The sequence below is a fragment of the Centropristis striata genome, chromosome 8 (genome assembly GCF_030273125.1).
Source record: "Centropristis striata isolate RG_2023a ecotype Rhode Island chromosome 8, C.striata_1.0, whole genome shotgun sequence".
NCBI classification, from domain to species: Eukaryota; Metazoa; Chordata; class Actinopteri; order Perciformes; family Serranidae; genus Centropristis; species Centropristis striata.
Window position 1 is genome coordinate 15,155,220 of NC_081524.1, and position 23,950 is coordinate 15,179,169.

Below are 23,950 nucleotides of genomic sequence, written 5' to 3' on the forward strand. Positions count from 1 at the left end.
AACATGCGACTGCTAGTTCCCTATCTCCCACAGACCTTTATCTTCACACACTTCTGCGTTCTACCACCCTGTCGCACTTTCAACATATCGTCACACTGCTAAAATAGAAGTCTAAGTCATTTTTTGTCAAAATTGGGTTGTTGTTTTTTTTTTTGTTGTTGTTTGTTTTGCCTAAATCATCTCCTCATGGCCCCGGCCACCAATGGTAAAATCTCCTCCATCCTCAGTTGATCAGATCATGATTTTACCCCTTTAAGATCATCACTTCTTTGACAATTTGCCACATTCATAGGCATCAGATAAGAACCCAGCAAAGGAGAGCTAGAGGGAGATTGTTTAGTTATCAGTTTAGTTTATTAGTGTTTTATTGTTGACACTAATATTGGTAACACTTTAATCTAAGGTGTCTACATAAGAGTGACACGAGCGTGTCATAAACATGACATGGGATGTGTCATGAACATTAATGACACTTTGAAGTAACATTACAGTAATGCTCATGATACTTGTCATGTCATGTTTCTGAAAGGCTTGTGTGACTCTTATGTAGACACCTTCAAAATAAAGTGTTACCATAACTTGCTTAAGTCACAAAGGCATGTTCAAAAAATTGCCTAAGTCATTTATTTCTCTTAAGTTACATAATTTACACACAGTGTCATTACTATGTCAATAGCCATCCTTTGTTACATCCTTTTTGAGTTAAATGATCAATAAATGTCATATGTTACACTTTTGGTGAAGTTTTTTGTGTTTCCTGCAAAACTTGAAAAAATGAGTTAGGCGATTATTTTAACAGATTTTATATAGTAAGTCGCAATGGGCCCGCAGTGCGCTCCAGGGTTCGCGCCAGCTATTTTCCCACATCATGTGATGTTGTGAACACAGCTGCCACAGCAAAAGGTACACTGTGGGGATCGGTGTGTGGAATAAAAGGTATTCAAAAAGATAAGTTTATAATCTTTCAAGCAAATCGGCTTGTCAGTCATATTGTTATTTATAGGTTGGCCAAATCGAGGCATTTTCTGGGGCTTGTTTTTCGTGGTCATTTGTGTTCTTGGTCTGTGCTTTTAACTCTTGGCTAACTATGTGAGCTCATGCTAACTAGATAGTAGCGACATTGACCCAGGCTGGAGCTGAAGCTGGAGCTGGGGCGCAGCAGCGGCAGCGACAGCAGCGGAGCCTCATTTCCGACAGCCCCGTATGGATTTGACGTCGGCATACATTGTTGCTTGATGTTTTACAAAGGGTCGAATACCGGTGATCTTGAAGATGGGGGAACCTTGTGACCTTAAGCACTTCGTAAAGTGAGTACCTTGTGATCGGCCGGTTTTTATTTAGCGTTATGTTAATTTAGCCATCTCAGTATAGACAAGCAAGACAAAACATCACTAGCTAGCATGCTAGTAAAGCCGGGTGCACAGACTCGACTGTACGGCTCCATTATACCCTCAAACGGAAACGTATAAATAAACCCTTCCTGTCCACTCGTTCAATTAGAAAAGTAGCGACCTCTCCACTAGTTGAGAAGTTTATTACTTTTAATTTACATATTTAGTGAAGCTCGAGAGCTAAAACTGAAGTGAACGCCAGTATCGTTAGCCTAGTGGCTGCTAGTGGAGTGTGAGAGTTGACTAGCCTAGCTAGCGTTAGCTCTTGATGCTAGTAGAGCTCCTCGGCTAGTCGTCTTCGTTTATAAAAACAAATGGTTGTTTGCCTCTTCTGCGTAACCGAAAGCGCGCTGATTATATTTTCAATGATATGATTGTTTGCCGGTCCATATTAACAACATATAATGTACATAGCACAACAGGAGCTAACGCTATCTTTAAAGATGGCACACGAAAGCTCCCTGTTAATGTTGGCTTCCCAAGCTAGCTTAGCTGGTTGTGATATTTTGTATAAAACAGCACCACAGTCGAACAGCTAAGCTCATGCCATCTTACCTGCCTGCTTACCACTTTTATACATGTTGTATGACTAGTTAGCACATACTGAAACATATTTATCTAAATTGGTGGTTTGTTACACATCCTCTACTCGTTTTCATAGTGTTATAACCATCCTTTTTAAAGGCCATGTTTTGGCTGTATCCCGCACAGGCCATGCTTTAGTTAGTTTCCCATTTTGCTTCAACCATTCACCGTTTGTTTTCACAACTGTGTTAATTTGTTCTTAACATAAATCCATATTGTACAACCTTGGTTTTCTGTAGAACATTTGCTTGCGATTCAAATGTCTAATAATAATTAGGTGCATGTTATTTGCTCGCCCTGCATCCATGTTTTTCATCTTCGACCATCAGTCCTGTTTATAAATCATCGGTTTACTTTTGTTGTTTCTGTGAATGCAAGTTTGGCGACAGTAATAAAGTATAATAGACCAACAAAGTGAGAAAATGGGAAATATTGTCTCTTAAAAGACACTGATGTTAAAACGTGCAACTGGTATCTCTGCCACATTGCAACGATAACAAGAATCTCAGGAAGGGAGCTTGCAGAAGTCGTTAATATTCAACGGTTGAAAGCATGTGACACCACACATTTTTTGACATAGCGTGCATATAAAAAATTGTTTTGCACAAGCCGCAACCATTTTTAAAGTTAATTTTCTCTATTTCATAATGTCAAAGTTATATATTAAAAAAAATCCTAACAGAGCAGCTATTAACTGTTGTGGACAAAACAGACTAAGTTCATTACAACCCTATTTTTCTTTTTGTCAGGTGTGGCGTCACTTTGGAGGGCTCATTTCTCTGATTTGGATTATTCTTGGCCAGCAGCCTCTTCAGGCCTACTAATCCTAGACAAGTTTCTCAATGGACACTCGGCTCAAGTCAGAGATCAGGTATTAGACAGCACAACATGCAACTTAAAGTGTATGATCTGTCTAAAGTAGTTTAATATTAAATTTGAAATAATTTGAGTATGATTTCCAAGATGTACTTTGTTTTGGGTGCACACTGTGCAGATATTTCAGGCATCTAAACATTTTGATATCAAGGTCATCCTAAGCCTAAGGCCTTGTCATTATTTATGCACTGATAGTTATGACAATTAAACAACAAGACTATATGCTGCAAAATGTTTTGGACTCTTTTTTTAATTTAGAAATCTAATGCCATGTTTTCTTCACATGCTTCTATCCATCTATGTTGTTATTTTTGACTTGGCAGTGAATAACTAAACTGTGTTTTGTGTAGTTTAGCCACACATACAGCATCCAGTACAGTGGTGCCTGTGACAGTAACATATAAAATGGTAAAAAATCATCTCAAAGTAAAAAGTAAAGGCTTAATTCTCTAGCATGAACAAAATAACGATATCAGTAGGACAGGAGACACTATTATAGATAAATTCAGGTTCAATTTGTGTCACCATAAACAATGGATGACCACAATGGTTGCTATTTGATATTATGTTCAGTCACACTCACAGTTTGTTTATTGGCTAAAAACATGAAACAGATCTGTATTGCAGTAGGAATAACATTCCTGTATTTTATAAAATATTTCTGCATCATCAAACTAAAAAGGTAAAGTTCTTGGGCTAGTAGAGCCAGTCCATTAATAATTTGATTGTCAGCTGTTTGTTATAGGCTTTCTGTATAGCAGAATGTCACTGCAGAAATGTCTCATTTTGAAGGTTACAGAGAAAAAGGGAAGAAAAAAAATGTAATCCCAAAGCATTAAATGACCTAATTGTTGCCCAGCACCCATATTGAGCCTACCCTAAGGAACACACATACCAAAATAGGACATAAGGATGAGCAAAAACCCAATTATTCACTTTTTTTAACTGCTGAGTAATACTTACATCTCCGTGTTTCTTTGTTTTTGGTCATTTGGGATGATTTTTTTATCATTGATTTCAGTGTTCTCTTTAATGAGAGATTAAACAAACTATTATCTGTCAGGAAACCTCAATTGCATGTAATCAAAAATAAAAAGATTAGTGTGACAGATTGCCTTTTCTGTCACACGAATGATTTTAGTTTCATATAGTCGTTGCCTTTGAAAAAATCCATTGAGGGATTGCAGCTCCCTCTGTTCATAGCCACAGTGGATTTGCTTGGTTTCTCACTGGCTTTGTATTCTGTGAAAAAGTGTATTATGAATTCTGGTCAGGTACACTTAGCCTAACCTTTTCCATATTCATGTCTGACAAGAATGTATTTCTGAATTCAAGTAGGATATGAAAACCTAAGACATTTAAAGTATGTACTAGGACTGGACAATTGATCATGTTGGGTTTTTTTTTTTTTTTTTTTTTTTTTTTTTAAGAACGATAGTTCAGTAACAGAATAGCAGGAAGTGCGATATTTGTGAAATGCAAAACGTGTAAATATACTGCTGAAGTGTCCAGTCCTACAAATTCCATTCCGAAGACTTTAGAAAAAAAGATTCTCGCTGTAAATCACACCGTGTTCATCATCATTTTCAATGAAAATGACACACACACACACACACACACACACACACACACACACACACACACACACACACACACAAAGTGGGTCAAAGTAATTAGAATTACATATTTTTTCTGAATTGTTAAGCCCTATAGGCTAGCAATGAGCCCATTTCCTTGGACACATATTTTATACTTAACAAAAGGTCTACCGTTTCTTTTCTCTGCATGGTGGCTCGTTGTTTAGCACTGTAGCTTCACAATAGCAGACAGATCCTGGGGTTGAATGACAACCCTGTCCATCCTGTTTGAGCTTGCATGCTCTTTTTGTGTTTGCATGGGTTTCCTATGGGTGCATCAGTTTTCTTTTACACCTACACTCTTCTACTTCTAATCAATATAATCCCGTTTGGGTTAGGTTTAGGTTTATCATGGCTTTTTCTGTATCCACTTGGGCCTCTAAAAAATTTTAAGCTGAGCTGTCATATTGTCCTCCCCAAAACAGCATTTGGTCTCAAGGTTTGGTGGATGAAACATTCAGTACCATTCGCACCATGCACCCCTTATTATGATGCCTTCTACATTTACCAACATCATTGGATGGCATGAATGATTGTCACCAAAAAGCACAGTAATTCTTCAGTTTAAATGAATAACACATTCTTATTTTATTCTTACTCAAGGTATTATGACCACCTACTCCCTTCTTTCAGCTATCCTAATTTGTTTTCCATGTAAAGTTTGGCGTGATCCAGTATATTTGCAATCAATAGGCCAGTGAACCTGGCAACCACAGAAGGGCTTCCTGTCATTTACCTGCCATTCAATCCATTACTTCCAATCACTGTCTGTTTATCACTGCACCAAGTTGAGCATGTAGCCTAGACACATACTATAGTTTGACTGCCCTGAGCCAGCATTGATCGTAGGAGTTTTCTTATGTCAGCTATTCTCCCTATTTCCTGTCACTCTACATACTTTGTAAATGACAAATGTGGGTTAAATATATATTTTATAGCTTGAGTGTTTTATTAAATGTTGAAACAAATCTTAGAGTATGTTTATTAATGGTATATCTTCAATTTTTGGAAAAACAGAGTCACAGGAGCAGACTGTGGAAAGAGTAAAGCAAACACTTGTAAATTGGGCAGCAGGTGTTGTGCATCGAAGTCATTCACAGTTTGGAGCACATGCAATATGTTCAGGGATTTGTTCACTTCCCTCAAGGGGTACATTGAGAATTTTCTATTCTCATATCCCTCCTGATCATCTTAATGTTGTTGTGCTGTGTGAACAGTATTCATTGATGTCTGTCTCTCCTCTCTTTTTTTATGCTCCCATGATGCTCTTATGTAACCACAGAGAAGAGGGGAGTGGTGCCTCGGTAAGTCTTACCTAAACAAAGTTAATACCCCTTATGTCTAATTTCACGGTTAAAAAAAACACAAGTTACAATTGGTCTCTCTTTTATTGTAGGTGAAGGTGGAAGGCCTATCCAAGGCAGCTCTAATCAAAAGCCTGTCTCCTAGAGTCATGCTATCCAACCATCTCTTGCCTAAAGGGACCAAGATGAAGGTCAACCTAGAGGATCAGGGTCGTCAGAAAGTGTCCTTCAGCTTCGCACAGACCAAGAAGCCACTGCAGAGCTTGTTCTTTATCCCTTCCACTCCTGAAAAGTCTGCTGCTGAGCCGAACGCTGCCTTGCCACAGTCACCCCCGGACAAAGAGGGGCAGACTCCAGACAGCAAAATGGAGAAAAACCAGACACCAGTGGTGCAGACGTTGATAGCAGAGACACCTTCTCAAACACCAGTCCCCTCAGCTACTACACTGAAACCCGGCTTAGCTAAGATGCATTTCAAGAAGCAAATTCTCAGTGTCTCTGTGACTGAAGAGAAACCAACATTAGTCGTACCAGAGGAGCCGTGCTCTCCTGAATTGCAGGTTCTGCAGAAACCAACAAATGTAACTGAATTTTCAACACCCCAGCCTCAGGATGTCGTCAGTGTCTGGCCCATTGAGAATTCTCTCATTGAAGCCCCTGAGACAAGGGTAACCCCAAACCCTAAGAAGCCAGCTGCTTCCTCAGGAAAAGATGGAGAGAGTTCCAACAATGCTGAGCAGGAAAGTAAGGTAGACAAAAGGAAAACCAGGTCCCAATCTGGTAGTGCTCTCCCTGCTTCAGATTCAGATGGAGATTCAGGCCAGTTGTCATCTAGTCGCAAATCGGTTGACTCCAGAAGTAAAACAAACTTTGATAGCAGAAGTAAGGAGGGAAAAAAGGCTTCCTTGGGTTCACACGTGGAGGAAAAAGAAAAGGAAAAAAGTTCCTCTAAGCGGTCAGAGAATCATGAAAGGTCTTCTAGTTACTCCAAATCAGACCGTGATTCTAGACACACTTCCTCACGCTCATCTCGATCAGACAAAGATCGCAGAAGAACCAGGTCTAGATCACGGTCTAGATCAAGAGGGTCTCGAACCAGTTCATCTCACTCCAGATCAGAGAGATCCCGAGGCGACAGAGGATCGCGCTCCGAAAGGTCATACTATCACGATTCTGATCGGAGATCACACCGGAGTTCTCCACGCAGAGAGAGAAGACGTTCTCGCTCTCGCACTGACAGAACTCGAGACAGTTCAGACTCAGAGGACGACCACAGGAAGACGAGAACAAGGACAAGCGACTCCAGTAGATCGTCTGTCCATTCAAGCTCACATAAAGATTCAAAAACATCTTCCTACTCAAAATCTGAGAAAGCCTCAAAATCTGCAGATTCTCCTCACTCTTCAGAGTTCGACAAAAGAACACAATTGTCAAAGTCAAGGACTTCCAAGCGACTATCAGACTCTGATTCACAACGCAAGTGCTCTCCTGATCTGGACTCCAGTTACCGTAAATCTAGCACCCATCACAAGTCAGAGACCAACAGCAAATCCTCTTCTTCCAGTACGCATACCCACTCTCAAACATATGAAAAAAGACAAAAAAGCAACTCCAGTGACTCTGACAAAGGCTCTGCCTCGGAGGAGAAAACCGAAAAGAAAACCAGTAGGTCAGACTCGAGGCAGATGGCCCCTTCTAGATCTTCTGTGAAAACCAGCGGCCATGATAGACAATCAAATGACATATTTCACAGCCCTGGCAAAGCACCATCATGTGCCAGCACCACAGAAATATGTTCACAGGGTGAAAAAGAAAAATCAGATTCCCAAAAAGGTTCAAATGAAAATACTAGTCAGGATTTTAAAGATAACTGCACTGATAAAAGCTTGCAAGAATCGTCTTCAAGGATATCGAAAGAAACAGATTCAGGCCTTGAAGTTGAGACCTCAGCTATAACCTCAAGTAAAGGCCTAAAGCATGTAAATGCTACCCTGGAAAACTTGACAGATGTGCAGGGTGACCTTCCTTCTAAAAATCAACCACATGAGAACTCAAATGTAGCGGTCTTAAATTCATGCAGTAGTAAAGATAGTTTAATGTGCAACCAGGACAACAAAGTTCTCGACTCTTCACCAGGGCAAAATTCCTTACTTGATACAACAGACACACCTGTCACCATTGATGTCCAGCAGAACACTAAACCAGAGGTCTCTAAAGTTATGACAGTCGACCAGCCGTCTGGCACAAGTTTGCTGCTCGAATCTGATACATCATGTCTTGAATCTGAGGATCAGCTGACACATGAACAGCAAAATATAGATATTGTTAAAAAGAGCAGCAGTACTACCAAAAAATCCAGATGGGATATTGTTGGTCAGGACACCTCAGAGAGTGATAATTCGCAGAGGACAGTTTGTGCAGAGATTAAGCCTACTGTTAAAAAAGTAATCTCTGTTAAAAAGATTGAGTTTTCTAAAGACAATAGCCAACAAGACTCTGACATTAAAGGTACTATACAGCAAGAAGCCGAAACACATTCCAAACTGGTTAAGCAGACTGAAATTTCTAAGCATGAAGTTGGCTCAGACAGCACATCCATGACCGATACATTTAAAGACCAAAGTGAGCCTTCAGAAGCCAGCACCAGCATTGACCACTGTGACTTAAAACAAAGTGTTTCTCAAAAAACAAACCTAGAGGAGCCTCTGCACGTACATGACACATCACAGAACGACAAAGCCGAAAAGATGCAAAGTTGGAATGGTGACGATCACGAAGAAAAATCCAAGGGCAGCGCCAACAGGAGCAAATTGAGTAAGAGAACATTACTTAATCAGGATGCATTAGGAGGACAGAGTGAGGTCAGTGATAGTGACAACTCTGAGTATGACTCTGATTGCGGCGAGGCCATTAAACGATTGCACTCTGTGGTGGTGGTGCCAAAGAATTCTTCTCTAACAATGGATACACAGGACACAGGGTCTTCCACATGCAGTCTACTGAATAGTTCAGAGCTGCAGAATATGGATACTGACAAAGTCCCAAATCAAGGCCCACAACAAAGCCAGGCTAATCCTTCCGCATTTGTGGAGACCAGTGGTCCCTGTGCTGGTGTTAATGAGTTATCTCATAGCAGCTTGTTGTGTCAATCCCAGAGTAATATGATTGATAGCACCAGTCACTTGGAGGGTTCCAGCTCCAGCAGTGTGCAGCCTTCCATAGCTGGACATATCAGCGTCCATGGAGGTGTCGCAGATCCCGTCAACAGCCTTGATAATTCCAGACTGTGTGAGCAAGGGCACACACCACATAATGTAAACAGCAGAGGTGACAGGGTATTCTCCCAATACCAACAAGATGACTTCTCCAGTGCAGACAATATCAATGACCAGAATGGATTTAGCCTGGGTTGGGATTTTTCGCAAGCAGAACAGCCCAGCAGTACGTACCAGCAGCCTGATAGCAGTCATGGGCCACAACTACCAAACACTAAGCTGACTGAAAACTCTCCTCAGAGACAGGAGCACAGGCTGAGTAATGCTACCTGGAACCACCAATCCCCAAACACACAGATGAGCAGACTACCCTACCTCCATGTGCATGAACATTATCAGGACCTTGCAAGTGAAATCCATCCTGACTCTTTGACTAATGACCACGACGACTACAATGGGGATAAACTATCTGATCTCAGTAAAAAAGCTGTTGATTGCAGTGGACTTAACACTCCTGGGTCATCAAGCTTTGTTCAAGGGCATGAAATAAGCAGTAACAGCAGGGGCCACACTGTGCCTGACCCCCCTAGAGAAGAAAATTTTAGACCCCACAGGGGCCGGGGCCCTCCCAAGAAAAGGCGGCCAGAGATTGAATCTGATTCAGACAATGAGGCAGAAGCTGGGCCTGCAGGAAAGAGGGAGCGTCAAGGAGATGCTGACATCTCCAAGGAAACTCCTGTCAAAGCTGAAGTTCAGCGTCCATCACTCAAATTGCGAGACTTTCAAGATGCCAATAAATGGAAAGACTTTTCCAAGTCGAAGAAGATGCCCCCTTACTTTGACTTGATTGAGGAGAACCTTTATCTGACTGAGAGGTAAGTTGTTGATTAATAGAACAAATCATTTTGTTTGTATAAAGCTTAACCTCATAATCAAACACTTGCTTGAAACTTTCTACATTTTGTTTTTGCAGAAAGAAGAGTAAATCTCATCGAGATATCAAGAGAATGCAATGTGAGTGCCCAGTACTGCCTAGAGAGGAACGTTCAAGGGGAGTATTAGCATGCGGGGAAGACTGTTTGAACCGGCTGCTGATGATCGAGTGGTAAGTTGAATGTAACAGAGAAAGCTGTGCAAGAATGCACCTTTTAATATGAAACATTTGCAGGGTTCATATGTTAGGAAAGCCTGGAAATAAAAAACAAAACAAAAAGACAAGAAACGCCTATTGAATTAGTAGTGAAAAGGATTGCACAATTAGTGAAGAAATGTATAGTACTGTTAATACTGTTTCAGTACTTTTTTCTGATTTTTAACACCCTGGCAAATTTGTTGCTTGAGCATTAGGGAATGTAGTAGCACAGATTTCCTATTAAGAGTATAAATCAAATTTGTGTAGGTTTTTATGTAGTCCTGAACGGTGTTTTTTTTTTTTCTTCAGCTCGTCACGGTGCCTGAATGGAGCCTATTGCTCTAATCGACGCTTTCAGATGAAACAACACGCAGACTTTGAGGTTATCCTCACAGAAGACAAAGGCTGGGGTCTGCGGGCAGCTAGAGATTTGGCATCGTAAGTTTAATCTTTCATTCTAAAATTTTAAAATGTGTCTGCAGCATTTTTAATTAAAAGATTCACAGAATCAGTAGTTGTTGTGGGGCTACGTACTCGATTGTGTTGTATTGTTATTGTTATTATTATTATTATTATTATTATTAATATATTGTATTTTCATTGTTATCTTAGAAATACCTTTGTACTGGAATATTGCGGGGAAGTACTGGACCACAAGGAGTTCAAAACAAGAGTGAAAGAATATGCTCGCAATAAGAACATCCACTACTACTTCATGTCTCTAAAGAATAATGAGGTAAGTGATGATATGACTCATTGTATTTAATGTTAATGTTAATAATTCAATTGTATAATAACTGGTTTAACGATTCATGTGAAATGGTAGATATAGTTGACATTGCATTGTGTTTTTTCCAGATCATTGATGCAACACTGAAGGGTAATTGCTCACGGTTTATGAACCATAGCTGCGAGCCCAACTGTGAGACCCAAAAGGTAAAGCGCTGACAAATTAGTGCTATTTTAGATTAGCTAACAGAAAGCTGACTTACCTGATAATGGTTTTTATTCCATTCTAGTGGACTGTCAATGGCCAGCTTAGAGTCGGCTTCTTCACCTCCAAGGCTGTCACTGCAGGAACTGAACTGACATTTGATTACCAGTTTCAGAGATACGGGTACTTTTTTTTGCTGTTATTTTTTTTTTCTTGACACTTTTCATTTTGTGCAGTCTTTGTTTATGTTGCATGCCAGGAAACACTTATGTCTGACATTGCGATAATGTTATATGTTCTCATAGATGTGTTCATAAAGAGTGGTTATTTCACTTCTTTAGTTGATGCTTTAGCAATGGTAATTTAACTTTTTTTGTTTAATCTTTTCTTACAGTAAAGAAGCACAGAAATGCTTCTGTGGAGCAGCCAGCTGCAGAGGCTTCCTGGGTGGCGAGAACAGAGTTAGTGTTCGGGCAGCTGGAGGGAAGATGAAGAAAGACCGCAGTCGAAAGAGTGAACTCACCACGGTTAGTTCTTTGTCTTGCAACACCAGTTGCAAAAAAAAAATTGGGATCCTGTGTAAGATCTGTCCTATTGTTGTAACTTTTAACCCTGCTGCTGTCTCGGCCAGGCTTCCCCTGAAAAAGAGGTCTTTGTGTCTCAGTGGGACCGACCTGGTTAAATAAAGGTTAAAAAAAAAAGAAAAAAAAAAGATGTAAATAAAAACAAAAAGCACCAAATTCTGGAGTGAATATATTTAAAAATTAACCTAGTTTACCTGAGTACTGTATAAAATCAAGTGTAGGTCGCCATAAATATAAAGTTAAATGTGTTTTGTCCCTTGTCGTTCCTCAGGTTGATGAGGAGCTGGAGGTGTTACTAGAAAATGGAGAAGGCCTGTATGACAAGAAACAGGTGGTGTCTCTTTGCAGACTGATGGTCCGAGTGGAAACCATGGAGCAGAAACTCACCTGTCTCAAGCTCATACAAGTACAACCTGAGTTGTTAATACTTTTTTTTATCCTGTTGATATTTGTTGTTTGCATGGTATAATATGATATGTTTGTGTTGCACAGGATACTCAGAATCCATCATGCCTGAAGCAGTTCCTGGACCATCATGGGTTGTCTTTGCTGTGGATCTTCATGGTCGAGCTGTCTGAAGCTAAAGGCAACAGTGCCAATAACATCAAACTGCAGTTAGAGGTGACCCATGTCATTGACTTTGCATTAAAACATTCATAATGATTGATATTTCCCTGAAATCCTCAGAGCCTGTATGCCAGGGGTGTCAAACTCAAATACACAGTGGGCCAAAATGTAAAACATGGACAAAGTCACGGGCCAACATTGATATTTATTGAAAAAATTGACCTAAACAAGTTCAAATGAAATGGAACAAGCAAAGCTTGATATAACTTAATATTGCAAACATTCAAACTCAAATATCAAATAAATAAAAAAACACATCAATGGCATTCATTTCTTAAATAACATTTAAATTAAAATCGTATGTCCCTTTATTTTATATGCGGCCTTCTTTAAATTTAACAGTAATCTTTTTCCACAGGCTAAAAATAAATGTAAGAATAAAATAACAATAATAAACCAAATGACTAATAATAATATCCTTCAATGAATGTGCAGCCATTCAAGCCTTGGACTAGCAAGAAAAAGTGCATAAAGACAACTTTAATTCTTGGCACTTTATCTTTTAATTCTGGGATTTGTAGTATTATATTTTGGTATTTCCTTGCGGACCAAATATAATTATACTGCGGGCCAAATTTGGCCCACGGGCCAGAGTTTGACACCTCTGCTGTATGGTCATATACAAACCACTTGGCTAACAGAGGTATGATTCTGTTGACAGATTATGAAGAGTTTGGCAGTGCTGCCTATCTCTACTAAGAACATGTTGGAGGAGAGCCGAGTCCTAACCTTCATCCAGCGATGGGCCCAGACTAAAATTCTCCCACACCCTACTGAGATGGATGGCTACTCCAGCGAGAACACCTCCCGCGCTCAAACACCCCTCAACACTCCTGATGGGTCCTCCACCAAACTGGGACCAGAATTAGATGCCGACACCTCCAAACCTGCTGTGTACCGCCGGCTTAAAATCATCAGTGAAAACAGTCTGGACAGTGCACTTTCTGACGCTAGCAAAGCATCTGACGGTAAGGAGGAAGAGGAGGAGGACGATGATGAGGAAGAAGATGAATCCTCACAAGCAGAACTTCCTGATGGCAAACAGTTAAAGGCAGTGGCAGTGAGTGAAGCTGCAGATCCAACAAAAGAGCCGGTGAAAGAGGAGGAGGGTCAGGTCAAAGCGGAGACAGAGGAAGAGACGGGGATGAGTTCAAGCAGTGAGCACCAACCCCAAATTGAGGATGTACAAGAGGTACAAGAAAAAATGGAATTGGATTTGGAGAAGGAGGTGAAAGAGGAGACGAGTGAGGGTCATACTGACGAACTTGAGCCACCAAAAGAGCCTAGTGAAGAACAGAAGAGTGTGGAGGAGGAGATCAGTCTAGCAGTGACGGAGAAGGCTGAACTGGAAGGAGAGCAGGCTACTGTTGAAGTTCAGGAGCCAGGAGATCAGCCCAACCAAACAGATGTTGCTGATGTTCCATCTGAGCCGCCCTCGGAGAATATCGAGGTCCAGGCAGAGACACAAGAGGCTGAGAAACCTCCTCCTGGCAGTGAGGAGCAACCTGGTGAATCTACCACTGATGCTGTCCCGATCGCTGAGACCGCTGAGACTACTGAGGCCAGTATGCCCTCTGAGGTCATAGCAACCACAGTGGACCCTTCAGGGATAGGAACTCCTTCTCAGGATGAAGAGGAAGGTGTCTCGGATGTGGAGAGTGAGAGGAGTCAGGAGCCCCAACTCAGTGCTTTGGACATTAGCGGCATGGCTGCCAGGCTTCTGGACACCTGGAAGGATCTGAAGGTGAGCTGAGACAGAGTCACTTTCAAAGACAGACATTGTGGAACATACATAATAATACAGTCCATTTGTATACGATTGTATTCTCAAGTTTAAACTCAAAATTGTGTTTGTCCTTTCAGGAGGTATACAGAATACCAAAAAAGAGTCAGGTGGAAAAGGAAGCAAATGGTAAGTTTTTGGGGGTTTTTTGCTTCGATTTTTTTCAGAAGCATTTTGGCTAACTACATTTTCTCACAGATCGCAGTCGAGATCGAGACACAGCTCTGACGCCGCGCACCACTTCTGGTAGCCGAGAACGTGAAAGGGAGCGGGAGAAGGAGAGGGACCGTGACAGAGACCGAGATTATGACAGAGACAGGGATCGAGACAGGGATCGAGACTGGGACAGAGACCGAGACCGAGATCGGGACAGGGACAGGGACCGAGATCGGGACCGTGATCGGGACCGGGACCGGGATCGGGATCGCGTCTCTGACAAAACTCCACAACGCAGCACAGAGAGACGGAGGAGGCGCTCCACTTCACCACCCTCCTCCTATGAAAGGAGCAGCAGACGCACTGAGGAGCGGTAAGAACTCTTGTGACTGGAGAACATTGTGAAGAGTGTTTCCCAAGCAAAGTGTACAGCCGTATGTCATAGTAAAGTTTTGGCATTTAACCGTGGTCTTTTTCTTTGCATTATGTAGATTTGACTCGTCTAACAGCAGCAAATCACGGGGAGTTGGTGGCAAGGAGCGTAACAAGCTGTCCACAGAGGAGCGCAGGAAGCTGTTTGAGCAGGAGGTGGCTCAGCGGGAAGCCCAGAAGCAACAACAGCTTCAGCAGCAGCAGCAGCAGCAGCTCCACACTCTGGCGTATGACCCTGCTCTGGCCTATGCTTCCAGCCCTGGCTTCATCACCTACCCTCCTGGCTATCCCATTCAGACATTTGTAGATCCCTGCAACCCCAATGCAGGAAAAGTACTGTTACCTACCCCTGCTGTTGAGCCCAGCATGAACTATGAAGAGACCCCTCCCCAGCGTCTCATCTCAGACCTTGGGCTGTCCTCTCCATCCTCCACTTCCCAGGCCACTCCAGTCTCTAATCTGTCTCAGATCATCACCACCACCGACCTCGCCACTGGCAACCCCCAGCAGTATGCCCAGCCAACTGTAGCACCTCAGGACGCAGGCGTAGCTGTCCTCTCTGTACCCGCCCAGGCGGCCCCTCAGGTCCAGGGCCAGCAGAGCTACACTACTCTCTGGGATCCTACCACTCAGCAGGCAGTGACTGTACAGACGCAGCCTGCACAGCAGTACGCCACGGCCCCAGCACAGGCTCAGACACAGACCGCCATCTATTACCAGGGGCAGCCATGCCAAACCATCTACAGCATCCCCACCGCCTACCCACAAGCCAACACTCCAGTCATACAGGTAGCATTTTCTTTGCCTGGTGCTAATATACTCCAGTGATTTTGCTTTGGTTAGGTTATGTACAGTACAGGCCAAAAGTTTCGACACACACCTTCTCATTCAATGCGTTTTTCTTTATTTTCATGACTATTTACATTGTAGATTCTCACTGAAGGCATCAAAACTATGAATGAACACATATGGAATTATGTACTTAACAAAAAAGTGTGAAATAACTGAAAACATGTCTTGTATTTTAGATTCCTCAAAGTAACCACCCTTTGCTTACTACAATATAAGACATGTTTTCAGTTATTTCACACTTTTTTGTTAAGTACATAATTCCACATGTGTTCATTCATAGTTTTGATGAATTTACAATGTAAATAGTCATGAAAATAAAGGAAACTCATTGAATGAGAAGGTGTGTCCAAACTTTTGGCCTGTACTGTAATTGCTTGCTAGAGTATACAGTGTTTAAAAGCATATGTTCATTATTTTTAGCCATTAATGTTGCCATTTACCCTTTCATATTAAGGTTGTAGAAAATAAGAATGTTTGTGGTTGAACTTAATTAGGGCTGGGTGATAAGGCCAGTAATCTTCAATCCAGATATATGATGAATCTTTAATCCATCATGTGCTTTGCATCATTATTGAACACTACAACACAATTCAGCACACGCTTAATACACAGGAGTGCATTTCTGATGAATGTCCATGGTGACCCTCTAATCCATCTATTCTCAACCTTGGGGTCGCAAGATGATTTCTGGGGGTCGCCAAATCATTTGTTTTAGTCTTTTTGGTCACTTAATGTCTTTTTTTGTTCATTTTGTGTCTGTTTAGGTCATTTTGTGTCTTTTTTTGATCATTTTGTGGTCAATTTGTGTCTTTTTTGGTAATTTGGTTTCCTTTTTTTGGTAATTTTGTGTCTTTTCTGGTCATTTTGTGTCATTTTTTGATCATTTTGTGGTCAATTTGTGTCTTTTGGTAATTTTGTTTCCTTTTTTTGGTCATTTTGTTTCTTTTTTGTATGATCTGAACTGTGCGTGTGAGATTCTGTTCAGTGAGTGGGGGTCACGGACAACATGCATGTTAAATTGGGGGTCGCGACTCAAAAAGGTTGAAAACTACTGCTCTAATCTGATTAAATTTTGTTTTTCTGAAGGCGTACACTGAACCCACAGCCAGCTACCTGCACGGCCAGCCAGTGTATCCTGGCCATCAGCAGGGAGTGGTGGTGCAGCAGGGAGGCACGGTCACCACCATCGTCACATCCCAAACTGTGCAACAGGTAACGCATACACACTCTGTGTCTGAAATTGTGTTTTTACTATAAACAAGATAATAGAGCATGATGATGCTTAGTTTAGCCTGTGTCCCTCCCACTGACAGAGGGGGCAGGATGTATGAGCTACACTGCAACCAGCCACCAGGGGGCAATGGAGATGTTTCAGCTTCACTTTTATTGAGCAGTCATGCAGCCTATCATTATCATATCTGTTCACAAGTCGATATTAGTTTAAAAAAAGATATGTTTATTAAGAACACATAATGGAGTCACTATTTTAAAGGATGCAGCAATTTATTAGGCAGTTTAGTCTCCACCTTTGAGGGTATTTAGGATTTTCAGAAATCTGTATCATACTTTGTGATTTGTGGCCACAAGGGGGAAGTATACATCTAAATTATGCAGCATCTTAGCACTTCAATATGCTGGTCCTGTCTCATATAATGACAAAGTGCATTTTAAGATGTGACTCAAATAGAACAAATATAGGAAAAGACTTAATGGGCTCCATATGTTGATATAAATCTTACTTTAAAACTACAGTTGTCATCAAAAATGTAACTCAAGTGAATTTCTTTCTCCTCCAAAGTGAAGTTGCATGAATTTGCTGCTAATGCTCATTTTCTATTTCGTCTCCTCTCCAGGAAATGATTGTACCCAACAATGTGATAGACCTGCCTCCTCCCTCTCCCCCCAAACCCAAAACTATCGTCCTACCTCCCAACTGGAAAGTGGCCCGGGACCCTGAAGGGAAGATCTACTACTACCATATTGTTACAAGGTTGGCATTGCTGTGTGTCTGTGAAGTGTGTGTTTGTACCTCTTGTACCCTCGTGCATTGTATTTCTCTCTGACCTAACTTTGCTCCTTGCATCAGGCAAACTCAGTGGGACCCTCCAACCTGGGATGGATGCAGTGACAATACTAGTGTGGACCATGAATCTGAAATGGACCTGGGAACACCCACCTATGATGAGAATCCTTCCAAGGTGAACTTTGAGCAGTGATTGTTTTCAGAGTGCGTTATGAAAAATGTGTTTTTTTTAGATAGTGGCTACAGAAAAATGTGCTTCCTCATTTGACAGTGAAGACGAATCCTCTTCACTTTTTCGTTTGGTTCCCAAAAAATGTGTGCATGAATTCAGAACATGATTATAGTGTTTGTTCCTTGGGGTAATTGAAGATGCTGCACTAGTGATTACTTTCAGCTGTGTCTCAAGGGGGGGGGGGGGGGGGAATAAAAACCCTCAACACGACACCATATTCAGTGTCATGTCCTCGCCGATGACTCCTCCTCGCAAAATGGCTTCATCAGAATCTACATGGAGACAAAGATTGGAGGAGAGATTCCTCTCACTCCACCCCCTGCTCAGCTGTCTGTCCCTTAGCCTCAAGGCCGTGAGGGGAGGGGTGGCTCAGCTCATCTCTTCTTCCTCTGCCTCGTTTGTTTTCCCTCTTCATTTTTATCCTGACTTTGAGGATAATAGAAACCATCTGGAAGACCTAGCATTCATTTATTTGCGGTTTATTGTGTTATAGTTTAACTCCACAAGTGTCCCTTTTGTCTCTTTTAAAAAAAAAAAGATGTAGCAAAGTTGAAAAAAGCAGCAGAAACGGAGATGGAGAGATGCATGTTTTTCATGCAGTGTATCCTGCCAAGAACAGCTAAAAAGTCACGGACCATTTCCCTGCATGTGTTTAGACAGTTGCATTTTCCAGCATGCTTTGCACTTGTAAAGCGTCCGATTTCACAGTTTTCCTGGCCATGGCACTGTGTTTGTGTGGGTCCTTGTTGCCTGCTTTTGATCCTCACCACTTTGTTGTGGGTATAGGCAGTCAGCTGTTGCCTGCCTGCCTTTGTTGTCGAAGGCTTGGGCCAGAGAGGCAGCATCCTGGCAGGATATCCCTGCTTTGTGTCAAGTAGCTGCTGAGCAGGTGCTGTTTGATGCCCAACTGACCTTGATAGCTACTGTGTTGCAGCCAGTTGACATGCTTGAATGAGCTGATGCACAGGTGGGGATTTTAATTGTAGAAAATGACTCTGGCGGGTTATGTCAATATGACATGGTATTACTAGGGCTGCTCCATTATGGCAAAAATCATATGCGATTTTGGTCAATATTGACATCATGAGTATTTCACACAATAACTAATTTACTCTGGAAACATCATGCATTTATTTAATGCATGTATATAAAATACAACCTTATTATTAAAAGTGGATTTTCTTTTTTGCATTAAATATATTTAAACTGAAAAACAAATCAGCAATAAATTAAAAAAAAAATAATATAAAATATATATACAGTACAGGCCAAAAGTTTGGACACACCTTCTCATTCAATGCGTTTCCTTTATTTTCATGACTATTTACATTGTAAATTCATCAAAACTATTAATGAACACATGTGGAATTATGTACTTAACAAAAAAGTGTGAAATAACTGAAAACATGTCTTATATTCTAGTAAGCAAAGGGTGGTTACTTTGAGGAATCTAAAATACAAGACATGTTTTCAGTTATTTCACACTTTTTTGTTAAGTACATAATTCCATATGTGTTCATTCATAGTTTTGATGCCTTCAGTGAGAATCTACAATGTAAATAGTCATGAAAATAAAGAAAATGCATTGAATGAGAAGGTGTGTCCAAACTTTTGGCCTGTACTGTATACATGAAAATAAAAAAATAATTTAGAACAAAATAAATAAGATCACTCATGTTTCATAATCTCAATTATCTTGTTTTCATAATTGTAGGAAGCGAAAACATTGTAATTGAAAAGAAAATTTGAGCCCTAGTTATTACTGTCTTTCACTGTAGTTCAGGAAAAGTCCCCACTAACTGATGAAAGAAGTAGAATTGGATGAGCTTTAGTCTGTGACACTTGTAAAGCCGAGGGTTTAATGTGAAACAAATTGATTGTTTGCGACTAAGTATTTTAATCCTCTTATCCATCACTGCCTTTATGTCGTTACAGTTCTCCACAAAGACAGCTGAAGCAGACACTTCCAGTGAGCTGGCTAAAAAGAGTAAAGAGACATTTCGCAAAGAGGTGAGCCAGAGTCTCTGTAAACAATGTTCGCAGCAATGTTATTTAACTCCAGATGTTTCAATGTTCCACACCTCTTCTCACCACCCATGCAAGTTTGCATTTGTTTTTACATATTATTCTCTTTTAAACACGTTTTTTTGTGTCTGTGTGTTACTCAGATGTCCCAGTTCATAGTGCAGTGTCTGAATCCTTATCGGAAACCAGACTGCAAACTTGGACGCATCAGCAACACGGAGGATTTTAAACACCTGGCTAGAAAGGTAAAGTTCAGCAATAAGATGTTTACACATGCTGTTAGAACTATTAATGCAGAGAATCTGTGAACCTTTCCTTGGCCTCTATGTGGTCAGAGCACAAAGAAAGTATCGGTCAGCTTTTAACTTAAAAGGCAACATTTTCAAAGTTTCCCTCAAACCAGAACTAAATAGTTGAGCTCCCACGATTTCTTTTTCCAGCCAAATGTTTTTGTATTGTGCCTCTGGAAGAGACTAAGAACACATTGTACGTGTAAACTATTATCTCCCTCTCTTGTTTTACTCATTCCTTTTATAAAAGCTCTTTTCAACCAGCGTTTCTTCAAAGGGATAGCATTCTTTTTTTTTTTTTCCATGGTTCCTGGTGGGTCCGTGGGTTGTGTATACAGGGAGTGGTTTGCACTCAGTGCCACTCGGACATACCACGACTCTGAGGACATGGGCACAATAAACACACAGACTAAATGAGTGAAGCTCAACTAGAGATTGCATTTTATTGTCAAAAATTACAAAGGGCAGAGTCGCTGAAAGAGAATTAACCATTCAACCACTGGACCACAACTTGCATTGTAATTTACTGTACGTCTAACTCTTTCCTCATCTCTTCCAGCTAACTCACGGAGTTATGAACAAGGAGTTGAAAGCTTGCAATAATCCTGAGGACCTTGAGTGTAACGAGAATGTGAAGCACAAGACCAAGGAGTACATCAAGAAGTACATGCAGCGGTTTGGCTCCGTGTACAGGCCCAAGGAGGACACAGAGGTGTACTAGCCTCAGAGGCCTCATATGTTACACTTGTCCTGCGGCTAACACAGGAGAAGCACAGATTTGCCTTTCCATTCACTCCTTCATGTATGTACTGGCCGGCCTGAGCCGTGAAGTAGTTTCTTACACATATTTATGACTAAGAATTGCACTGCTGCCCAAGAAGCTCTCCAGGCCCGTTGATGACGGAGGAGCCACATACTAGAGACTGACGGAGACTCGAGGGTCTTGGAGCGACCCGAGATCTCCAGGTGCAGTGTTCTAAAAGGACAACGCTGCGGGGTGCTACAGAGACTAATGTTTTTTTCACTGACTGTTTGATTTTAAGCATTTTTTTTTCATTTGTGGCTCTTAAATGTTCCTGAGACGATCACCTCAATTCCACTTTTTAAACTCTTCTAGCCCCGAACGAGGATCGGTCAACGATATCAGCTTTGGTATCATATTTATCAGAGTTTCTTTGTTAATTTCCACTGTTAAAAATGGATCAATTACACAACAGTCCAGTGCTTTCTTTCCCCCCTTCCCACTTCCTTTTTCTTGTGCACGCTTCAACCCCCTGCCACTGACTCTGTATCTGGTGCTGCTTTTAACTGGGCTGTGGAGGTCCAAGCTTCCACTCCTCAAACCCTGCCTTCTTAACCACAAGACTTTGGAGCCTCTGTTGTTTTATGAATGCATGATGTAGGCTGAGGTCAGACTGGTATCCTTATGGAAATTCCTACGTTTTCCATGTCTCCTGCTTCAAGTAATATGCCCTCAGTGGGATGAGCTTTTACTCATAAATACACTTAGGGATCAGCTAATAATCAGCAGGTTGACAAGGTGATCAATATGTCTTTTATGAATTTATGTATTATAACGGGAGCAGGGTTTCATTGCTATGTTTGATGTGCTGTTTAGCCATTTCCTGTCCAGTCCCTATCCCAACTTGTTCTTCTGTTCTTACAGGAATACTGAAAATGAAGGTTGTAGCATTGCAGTTTTAACAGTTTCTAAACATCTTGTGCGTTCTGGTTCTTTTTTTTATCACCGATCGTCCTTGTTAGACGACACTTTGATCGGCCTTGCTCCACAAACTTGTCACTCATTAATTTCCACGATTTTTACGGTTGTCAAGGTAGTTTCATTAGCATTAGGTTACTGATTTGTTGCAGCCTATTAAATTGCATTAAACAAAGTTCCAACATATGTACATTGCTTTATATGTGAATATATTGAATAATAGTTTTGGGAATGTTTAAATAAGCAGACACTTTGTAAAAGGACTATCATTTCATGATTAAAAGTGTAAATAATGTGTAAAATTACCAAAGCTGTACGCAGGAGAGTAGGGTCCGGGAGCACAGGGCGCCCACCCATCCTCACCAGCTCAGCCCTCCTGATGCAGTTCCCACATCAGTCTGTCCAACGTAGGACCCCACTGACTCACATCCCTCTATTTTATTTCAGTGGTGGGGGAGATTTTTTATGTTTCCGTTTTTGTTTATTATTATTTTTCTATGTATAAAGTAAGTTTCACCCTACTCTACTGTAAGTATTGTGTAAGCACATTGTCATACCGAGTGTACAAACATTTTAAAAGATAATAAACCTTTTTGTAAAATTATATCCGTTTCCCTGCTGTGCAGTTCAATTGGGTTCACATGGGTGTCAGTTAAATGAACTCTTACAGAGCTAAGCACATGTGATTGACCTCTGTTACATGATTAACTGCTGAGTGCACACCCAATCCTGTTTTAGATTGGCTTCCCTCCTCTAATAAGGGACATATTGCACATGGCATGAATGCCACTGCAGTGCATTTGCAGAGTGTCGAGCCAGATGTTTGGCCCCAGTAAAAGGAATCAAAGTGATCGACTGCCTTCATTAGAGACGTTCAGCGGGCTCCAAATATGGAGAGCCGTGACGAGTGGAGAGTGGCGCTGCTGTGCTTCCCCTCGCTCCGCGCTCCCAACCCCCCTTCCAGTGTATGCACATTCCGCAGCCCCATGCCTGTATGCTCCAGACCGCAGTTAAGCAGTCCCGTCTGGAGTGTGTGACGGCATGTAACACTGCCCTAGGCCATGCAAGATGCCTGCTCCCACTTAGAACTGAATGCAAAGAGATCATTAACAGATTTGACTTCAGAGCCGAGCAGAGGGGGAGCAGAAATCAGATTGTACCTCAGAGGGAAAGAGGAAACTTTCCTGCAAAATATTTTCGGATGAAGCTATTATTTTCATTTCACCCTCAAATTATTAAATACCTCTTAACTGATTTCCCTCAGGGTTTTGGATAGGAAATGTTCTTATACACTAAATCCCTTGATAAGGGGTAGTATATTGCAAATATGTCAAAACTTCCTCACTGTGTAATTCATCAAGTGGATTTCATATTTTACTGTAGGTGACAGGCATGTCTATAGGGCTGTGGTTCTGCTAGTCATTTTCATATTTCCAGTCCATTAAAGGTTTTTGCCATTTTGTGGAAAAACTCTTTTATTTCAGTGTTGCTATAAATACAAAGGCACGTAACAAAGCCACATGACATGTAATGCCTGATTTTACACTAAACAGCTAATTGTTTAGGGTTGGTGGGTGGTATGACACAAGGATACATAAAAAGTATCAAACTACAGAGGCCTGTTCAAACTTTTTTTGCAATTTATTCTCTCAATCCTATCAACTAAACAACCCATTTTCAACTATTTGTCTTAGCTATTTTAAAAATGTATGTATTAATTTGATTATTGCTGCTACTTTAACCATTTAGCTAAAGGCTACATTGCTTTTAGCTAACTATTAGCTATCTGAATATTTTAGCAATACTTAGCTATTTCACCATTTATCCATATTTAGCCTAACTATTTCAACTGTTTATCCATTACTTTTTGTTATTACATTTAATAATTCGTTTTAGGTAGTTGACTAATTATACATTTAAGCTATGTCATCTGTTTATCTATTTGTTTTAGTCATTTTAAAAATGTATGTATTAATTTAATTATTGCTGGTACTTCAACCATTTAGCTAAAGGGTACATTGCTTTTAGCTAACTATTAGCTATCTGATATTTTAGCAATACTTATAGCTATTTCACCATTTATCCATATTTAGCCAACTATTTCAACTGTTTATCCATTGTTATTACATTTAATAATTCATTTTAGGTAGTT

At 40.9% G+C, this 23,950-nt stretch overlaps 1 protein-coding gene across 1 annotated transcript; it reads left to right on the forward strand.

The window, feature by feature from the left end:
* Positions 1-885: 885 nt before the first annotated feature.
* On the forward strand, positions 886-22,404 carry setd2 (SET domain containing 2, histone lysine methyltransferase). The gene is made up of 21 exons (XM_059338700.1): positions 886-1,307; positions 5,772-5,793; positions 5,886-9,883; positions 9,982-10,113; positions 10,450-10,578; positions 10,753-10,876; positions 10,999-11,076; positions 11,160-11,257; positions 11,469-11,601; positions 11,930-12,064; positions 12,151-12,279; positions 12,947-14,029; positions 14,149-14,197; positions 14,267-14,597; positions 14,716-15,445; positions 16,595-16,720; positions 17,362-17,498; positions 17,595-17,706; positions 19,699-19,773; positions 19,932-20,033; positions 20,638-22,404. The coding sequence occupies exons 1-21, from the start codon at positions 1,273-1,275 to the stop codon at positions 20,797-20,799; spliced, it is 7,920 nt and encodes a 2,639-aa protein (XP_059194683.1). The 5' UTR covers positions 886-1,272; the 3' UTR covers positions 20,800-22,404.
* Positions 22,405-23,950: the final 1,546 nt, after the last annotated feature.

Coding starts and splice junctions, on each gene's coding strand:
- setd2 (XM_059338700.1), top strand. CDS start 1,273: ATGGGGGAACCTTGTGACCTTAAGCACTTCGTAAA. Junction 10,579..10,752: donor GCAGCTAGAGATTTGGCATC/GTAAGTTTAATC, acceptor TTGTTATCTTAG/AAATACCTTTGTACTGGAAT. Junction 11,602..11,929: donor GAAAGAGTGAACTCACCACG/GTTAGTTCTTTG, acceptor GTCGTTCCTCAG/GTTGATGAGGAGCTGGAGGT.